This window comes from Sinocyclocheilus grahami, unplaced genomic scaffold (genome assembly GCF_001515645.1).
Source record: "Sinocyclocheilus grahami isolate Dianchi unplaced genomic scaffold, SAMN03320097.WGS_v1.1 scaffold695.1, whole genome shotgun sequence".
NCBI lineage: Eukaryota > Metazoa > Chordata > Actinopteri > Cypriniformes > Cyprinidae > Sinocyclocheilus > Sinocyclocheilus grahami.
In genome coordinates, this window is record NW_015505874.1 from 649,165 (window position 1) to 657,893 (window position 8,729).

General features: G+C 34.4%; 1 protein-coding gene across 1 annotated transcript in view; it reads left to right on the forward strand.

Moving 5' to 3' along the window:
* LOC107559709 (protein starmaker-like) overlaps nucleotides 1-5,970 on the forward strand; it is a 7,662-nt gene extending 1,692 nt beyond the window's left edge. The window contains 9 exon segments of the mRNA XM_016243617.1: nucleotides 699-1,424; nucleotides 1,503-1,547; nucleotides 2,897-2,944; nucleotides 3,470-3,511; nucleotides 3,601-3,651; nucleotides 3,863-3,895; nucleotides 4,145-4,198; nucleotides 4,291-4,362; nucleotides 5,254-5,970. Coding sequence (XP_016099103.1) covers nucleotides 699-1,424; nucleotides 1,503-1,547; nucleotides 2,897-2,944; nucleotides 3,470-3,511; nucleotides 3,601-3,651; nucleotides 3,863-3,895; nucleotides 4,145-4,198; nucleotides 4,291-4,331 — 1,040 coding nt within the window. The 3' untranslated portion in view covers nucleotides 4,332-4,362; nucleotides 5,254-5,970.
* Nucleotides 5,971-8,729: the final 2,759 nt, after the last annotated feature.

The window sequence follows — 8,729 nt, forward strand, 5'->3', positions numbered from 1 at the left end:
ATAATATTTTGTGTTTTTTTTTGTTTGTGTGTTTATATATATATATATATATATATATATATATATATATATTCATTTTTATTTTAGCTTTAGTTATTTTAGTGCATCAAGTTAAACTACATGCGAATGAGAAATGTTACCTTGGCAACTAGTTAATATATATATATATATATATATATATATAATTAATTTTTTTAAGCAATAAGCTTTTTTAATGATTTTAGTATTTATCACGTCTAATCTGGTTAGGAAAAACAAATTAACATTATAAACTTATTCACATAAAAGTAGCCCTATTTAAATAAATAAAGTACTAGCAAAAGAAACATTTTGAACATGGAACCATGGTAAAACCTTTTTTTTCACATGTACCATGGCAATACCATGTTTTTTGACATGCAATCTTTACAATTTCTTGCTATGTAAATAATTCATGAATAAAACCATGGTATACGTCAATGTACCTTGGTATTACCATGGTACAAAGGTAGTACCATGGTATTCTTGGAAGTATCATGGTATATTATTTCACATGTATCATAGTATATTAGTATCATCTGATGCAATCACCAAACCATGGTACTTTTTTCATTTAATTCGCCTGTAAGTCAAATTTCAAGACTTTTGTCTGTAATTATAATAATTTATGTCAGTTTAATGATATATAATAATAAAATACTGTTTTTTTTTACATGCAGATTCTGACAAAGACAAAACAGATTAACACAAAGATGAAAAGAGTGGCGAGAAAGACGAGAAAGACACTGGTAATGACTCCAGTAAAGACTCAGAAGACGAGGGTCAAGAAACCTCTGAGACGCCAGACAAAAGCGACTCAGACACTGATGAGGTGAAACTTTCAGACGACTCCAAAGACCAGGATTCAGAATCGAAAGACACTGACAGCACGGAGAAGAAAGAGAAGGAGCAGGACTCTGACAGCGACGCAGACACCAGCAGCGATCAAGACACGGCAGATTCCCCTGATGCAGCAGACGCCAAGGACAGCGCTGAGGATAAAGACAGGGACAGCAGCGACCCGAAAGACACTGAAGATGATGGAGACAGTGAGAAGGACGCCAATGAGAAGGAGGACACCAATGAGACGGGCAGCGATAGCAATGAGGGAAAAGATAAAGAGGAGCAATCCAAACCAGACGAGCAGGACAAGGAAGACAGCAGCTCAAAAGAAGACGTCACAGCCAGTCAGTCTGACGAAAGTCCACTGGAGGAAATGACAGAAGACAAGCAGGAAGACAACCCTGAGTCTGACAGCTCCAGTCTAAACTCAAATTCAGACTCAGACTCTGACAGCAAAGATAAAGAGCAGGACAAAGAGAAGAACAGCACAGAGTCCACAGACACAGAAAGCTCCGACAGCGACAGCAAGAGCGACACGGACAGCTCTGAAACAGGAGGGGAAGGTAAACATTCAAGCCTTCACCTTTTACAGTCATTAAACCACAATATCAATCGACTGATTAATGCTTTTATGGCTCCAGATACTGATGAAGACAATGACTCCAGCGTGGAAAAGGAGAAACAAGGTATTTACTGATAATAAATATGGAAGACCATTTGTAGCTCAGAGTAAAAAATTAATCCAGATAATTGTGAGAATGTTTAAAATAAGAATAAAGTCACACTGTGCAGTATGAAGTCTCAAATGAGATATATAAAGTCATAATATAAAGCCATAATTGCAGGACATAGTCATTTTGTGTTACATAAAGTCACAATTTTGAGTTTTAAAGTCATATTGTGAGATATAAAGACACAGGTAAAGATATAAAGTCACATATTGAGGTATAAAGTCATAATTGCATGATATCAAGTCAATTTCAGATTTAAGATGCAACAGTTGACAATATAAAGTCACATGTTGAGATATAGTCACAATTGAAGATAAAGTCACAATTTTGAGATATAAAGTCACATTTTCACATAAAGTCATATTGTGAGATAAAAAGTCAAGTCAAGTCAAGTCAAGTCACCTTTATTTATATAGCGCTTTTAACAATACAGATTGTGACAAAGCAACTGAACAGCATTAATTAGGAAAATAGTGTCAATAATGCAAAATGACAATAGTAAACACTCATTTTTCAGTTAAAGACAGTTCATCATTGAATTCAGTGATGTCAACATCCAGCTCAGTTTAAATAATATCTTTGCAATCATGTCAACGATAACGCTGGAAATGAAGTGTCCCCAACTAAGCAAGCCAGAGGCGACAGTCACAATTTAATAAAGAAAGTCATGATTGTGAGATACAGTCATAATTGGGATAAATTCATAAATGAAGATGTAAAATCATGATTGTGAGATATAAAGTCAAAACTGTCAAAAATAAAGTCATAATTGAAGATGAAAAAGTCAAGGTTGTGAGATCACATTTTGACGAAGTAATATTCTGAGATTTAAAGTTATTATTGAAGATATATATATATATATATATATATAAAGTCATAATGGTAACACTTTAGAATAGGGAACACATGTTCACTATTAACTAAGAGTTTCCCCTGTAGAAACTCCGAAATTGCTGCTATTAATAGTTAATAAGGTAGTTGTTAAGTTTAGGTATGGGGTAGGATTAAGGGATCTAAAATATGGCCATGCAGAATAAGGCATTAATATGTGCTTTATAAATATTAATAAACAGCCAATATGCTAGTAATATGCATGCTAATAAGCAACTAGTTAATAGTTGGTCCTTAAAATAAAGTATTACCGTCATAATTACAAAGACATAAAGTCATAAATGAAGATTTAAAGTCACTGTGAAATAGAAAAATAAACAAAAGGGGCTTCCGTAGATATAAATTCACCGGCAGTCTGTACTGTCACAGAAAAAAGCTGGGAATTTCTAATAAATGAATGTCTAAACCTACAGAGTCTCCTGATGGTGCATCAATAGAGACAAATGACTCTGACTCCAGCGGTAAGACAAACTACAACATTTACTGTTTACACAAAACACTTTCATTTCAATGCTAACTGCGAAGCAGATGTGATGTACAACACAACAGGCAATAAATTGTTCTACTCCATGTAAATCTAAGGGTTTCTTTCACTTGTCTTCACAACGGACATGGAAAATGATAAAGCTTTCATAAAAGAATCTAGCACTGGTTAAACAATATAATATAATGAAATATTTGTGAGTTTGATCTAAGTATGTCGTTTGCAAAAAAATGCAAGTTACTTTTGAATGACCATCACTGGAGGACGAAGTTACATCGCACAGCATTTTTGATTCAAGTATGGACAGACCAAAAACAACTGAAGATAACTGAGACATAAAGTCAGTTATCATTTATCACATAGATATCACATAGACTCACACAGCATTTTTGATTTAAGCATAAAGTCATATTGTGAGATATAAAGTCCCAATTGTGAGATATAGTGTCACTAAAACATGTAAGACATGATGAAATTGATATTTATCTTTTTCTTCTTCTAGATGATCATGACAATGACTCAACAGATGCTACAACATCAAACGGTAAATAAGTCTATGAGCTCAGTTATGTAAGAATGAAGTGATGTAAAATGCATTAAATGTATGTACTTTCAATTTTTTGCCATCTCTAGAGGAACACACTGACGAAAACACTGATGCAGACAGCCATGACGCTGCAGACGGTACGTCTCATGGGTCTAAACACTTCATTTTCAGCTTTACTATTGCTTACACACCTTAAGTATTATATTTTGGCACACAACTCACACCATTTGTGCTAAAGACATGAATGATTGTTACCTGTTACTCTCTGATTGGGCTGAATTCTCAAAGAATTCTGGGAAATTGTGAATTGACTGCCTCAATTCTTTCAAAACGCTTCTTTCTGTCTAGATGATGATGAAGTCAGGGTTGAAGATGGCACAGGTAAGTCACTCACTCATTTGCCTCCTCACATCATAGTTGTCTCAGATTTTTCTTCCAAAAAACAGATACAGTAAGTGATACAGTAAGAGTATAGATCTGGCACTAGTCTGCCAAATCCATACATGTACGTCATTTTGCCTCAAATATATTTTGTTTCATTTCATACTTAAAACTGTGACTTCTGATTTAATGAAAAATGATAACACATCACATCTTATTTTTTTTATTTATTTACTTATTTTTTTTCAGACGCTGCTTCTAAAACACACGATGAACCAGATCATCTTGATGACACAATACAAGGTAATGATTCTGCTTAAAAACTTACTTTTCAGGGAATGGGAGGTCAAAAGAGATCTTTACACATGCTAATCTCAGTTCCTCTCTTTCTGCAGGATCAGATGATGGCAGCAAAACCCCTATGCCAAGCTCCTAGCGACCAGGACTCTACAAAAACACTGTAACAGGTATTACGTAATCACATATTAAAAGATCTACATAGGCCTTACTTTATACAACATATTTCAAATTTCTATTCTTACCATTGTCATAAAAGCGCCTGTCTCTTACCCCATTGTCTCTGGTTACTTCATCTGTAATCATAAGTAATCATACTTTTAACTTTATGTTTTTTCACATTTTTTATATTGCAGTCTCCTGAACAATGAATGTACATTTAAAGGCAATTATAGCATATCAGTTGTATCAAATAAAATTCTAAGACAAACAATAATAATAAAGGGTAAATCAGCATATTGATAAGCAATTAACATGCATTTTGTGCATTATAAATCAACCAATCAAAGTAGCCTACATTCAAGGATTTACAGTAAAGTTCAGTAGTTTACAGTTCACTCTATTTTTGCTTTTTTATTTCTCGTTTCTGCTATTGTATGACGGTAGTGACCTATTTCTGTCTTAAAATGAGCAAAGTCTTTTTCAATGCCTCTTTACATTTGTGGATATAGAAATTTACATGCGAGTCATTTATACATGTCAAACTTCTTGATATTGCAAACTGGCTTACTTCCGCGTTCCAAAAAAAGATGGATGACATACCCAACACAGACATTTGAAGTCACCTGTATCGCCCTCTGGAGTCTTGCGGTGTTACTGCCCCAATAACAACAACATTCATGACTTCACTGATGTCCTAGCATAAAGTAGCCCATTTAGAATTGGGCTCAAGCATGTATTGTGCATTGGAAATGCTGTCTAGGTAGGCAGCACACTTGGTTTTGGAACAGAGCTATTGTTCAACAAGGAAAACAAAAAAGACATAAAACTCATAAGACATTCTAATTGATATAATTGAATGACTGATACATTCACTATATCATTTTTGTGTCTCACTGCAGATTTTTCCTGGAGAGACGTAAAAAGCTCCACCTGAGACAGTCAAGATAACCAGAGTTTCACATCCCATTAAAACACATTGACACGTCCCTCTAGTCCTTTCTCTCTCTCTCTCTCTCTCTCTCTCTCATATGGTGAAGGTTCCTTTCTAAGGGTTCTGGGATGCAGATTAAATTATTTGGCTGTTTGCTGTACATTCCATTTTTTAACCTTGTCCTAATTCTAGAACTTTTGTATCGTTTGATATATTAATTTGACCAAATTTAGATGGAAATGCATGATGAACAGTGAGGTTCTGGAACTGCGTATCTCATGCATTTGTCTGTTTGCGTAGGGCCTAAATATATTTTGTTTTGAGTGACACATTAAACTTAGAGAGTAGAACTAAAAGAAGGAATTTTGAGAAAGCTACACGATTTGGGTCTGGTGAAAATGTTGATCTGTCAAACCTGTGATGGTTCCACTGGTTTGGCCACATGGTGTCCCCATCTTTGGCACTGACTGAAAGACTGCAGCTGCTACAACGAGAACCTTCCCTCTTGCTCTCAGATAAACGCCGGCCTGAAATGTCACAGAATGAGATATTTTCTGCCCACCCAATGATTTGAGACTGTACAGACAATTTCTGATAGAATCTCTGATGTCTATGTCTCTGTGGAGGAATACTAATAAACTAGCAATGTAAGAGCACAGATTGTTCTGAAAACTGTCAAAAAAAATAATTTTGTATAGATTTACAAGAAGTCATTTTAATATGTACACAGGGAGCAAATCTAATAAAGACTGGGTTGTCAGAAAATTAAACGACCATGGAGTATTTATTTTATTTTATATATTTATTTGGTGTGTGTGTGTGTGTGTGTGTGTGTGTGTGTGTGTGTGTGTGTAAACTAAACCACAAGCACATGCACATCTTATTCTGGATTTTTAAATTTAATTACAACAACATAGTCACAAGATGATAATAATAAAAACAAAACAAGAAAATAAGAAAACAAATAATTAAAATAATAAATAATAAAAATAAAATTCAGTCCCTCATGCAATCCAATATATAGATACTACACCAAAAATAACAAAATAGTTTATATATTTATAGCTATATCTTAGTAATATGTATTATCTCATTTATTTTCAAAGTACTTTTGTGTCAGTTTATTATGTTGTTTAGTCCAGCCCAACACAATTCTTTACCTGAAGAGCAAAAAAGGGGTCTCTTTTTGGTTTATTTCAACTAAAAATAGACACAATTATTAAAAATTCTAATCATTACCGACAAAGAATGATTTATTAATTCATACAGATGGACCAGAACGACTTCATTGTCAAATAAGAATGCGTTTCACCTGGCTAACTGGGTACGTTTGTTTGAAATAGCTTTAATATTTAGGTTTAGGTCAGTCTAGTTTATATACGTAAAGAATAAGTCTATATTAGGCCTATATAAATAAAGTTGCTCTCCTAGTATATAAAAATATAAATATATATTAAAGTCTATATGTAAATCTATATATAAGGCAGAAAATGTGAACTATATATATATAAATGATTATATAAATAAAGTTTGTATATAGAGAGTAAAATAAGATAATTATATTATTGATTATTATTGATTTTGGATTTGGTTAATAAATGTTTTATAAACCTACATAAATAAACAAATAATGTTTGTATGTATAATATACAATATAAAATAAGTGTGTGGTTTCATGTGTGTATGTATGTATACATATATATATAGGCCTATCATGTACATCAAACATTTCAGCAAAGCAAGTATAGTTTGCGAGGCTGCACACAGAGTTAAACATTATCAAATGGCCTTATGAATGGATCATATTTCAGCGATTTTAGTCAGAGAAAGAAAGTCTTATCTAAGCTCTTATGTCTTAACGTATTTAAAGATTTAACCACAGTCTAGATTCCTTGACCCTTACCCATTGAAAGAGTTAAGTTTCCACGTGTGTCTCCACCGGGTCTTTGGAGCACAACACAATCTCGCGTTACATCTCGGTGGTCTAAACCTGGCCCTGGGGTGAACAAACGAGAGGATGAGGAGGAAGAGGAAGGTGTACCCTGGACAAAAGCCACTAAACAGCTCCGAACAAAGCGCTTGCGGCCCGCCTGTCCGAGCGTGACTTACAGGTCTGTGTGCAAATGTTCCCGTCACCCCAAACTTACGGGAGGCCGATGAAACCAAAAGCTGGGTTTCAAAATGGAGATGGCCAGTGAAGCTTGTCCCTCAGTGCATTAGCTTCCCCCGCGGCCCACTTTCCCAACAGGGCGGAAGGGCGCGAGAAGCCTTTAGAAATATTATACTTTAATTTAAAGCGTAAGAGGGTTTAAACAACCACTCCTATCTAGTGGCTGATATCTGTGAGAAAAGACCTACCTTTTACTGACAAACAGCGACACACTTGGTCGACCATTTTTGCACGTAATATAAGACGCAAGCGAATGACTGTTTGTTTAATATCCAAAACTAACAATGAGATAAAAACCAATTCAAACTCCTAAAAGGACACGTTCATAAGAGTGTCTGTTATCTGGAAACTCATTTATCAGCATCTGTTGACAATCCATTGAGAGCCAATCCTGATTTCAACACTGTGTTTGGCTTTACTGAGGGTCGAGACAGGTGTGTGATAAGTTCTGTCCACATTAGCGTTTCTTTTCATGTATTCAATTCATTTCTCTGTCAGTCATTCAAATAATTTTGAGTTCTTAAAAGTTCTTAAAGGAACAGTTCACCAAAATGCTGTTATTGTTTATGGAACATGAAGATTTTTATGTTGTTCTTTTGCAAACACCTGTTTGAGATTTTCCTTCCATAACATATCGTCATTCAGACTGGAGAAAGAAACCATCCAAAATACACATTTAAGTGTTTATTACACTTTATCTGTGTCTGTAGGTCTCAGTTCATTCATATCTTTCAAGGGAGTTTTTTTTCCTTCTGCATTGAGCCAGAATTCTGAAGGTTTGCAGTTTGTTTGTTCATATGGCCTATAATTCGCCTGATTTTTTTTGACATTGTTTTCTGATTTATGGAGTGATAAAAAAAAGATATCCAAAATTTTAGATATCTCAAAAATGTATCCAAAAAACCTTTAGCTCAACAAAATGTAACAAGAATTTTGAATCTGGCTTTTATACAATTTCGGGTTCTGGAATTTTATGCAAATTAGGGCATATTTAATTAGATAATGCCTCATTTGCATATATAAACAGAACATTTAAAACAATGTGTAATACAAAGCAATGGTCCTAATGTACTGTGATGCTTTCATTAGACAACTTAGAATTGTGTGCACGTACTGCCAAAAAGTAACATCAACTAGAAAGTAAATTAAATCATCACTTTTGGCAATGCAGTAATCATTCTGTGGTTGTTTAATATCGGTGGCGAACATTCATTCGAGACCTCAGGCAGGAAATGAGAACTAGTCTGACCCTCTGATCAAGTTTAACGTCCACC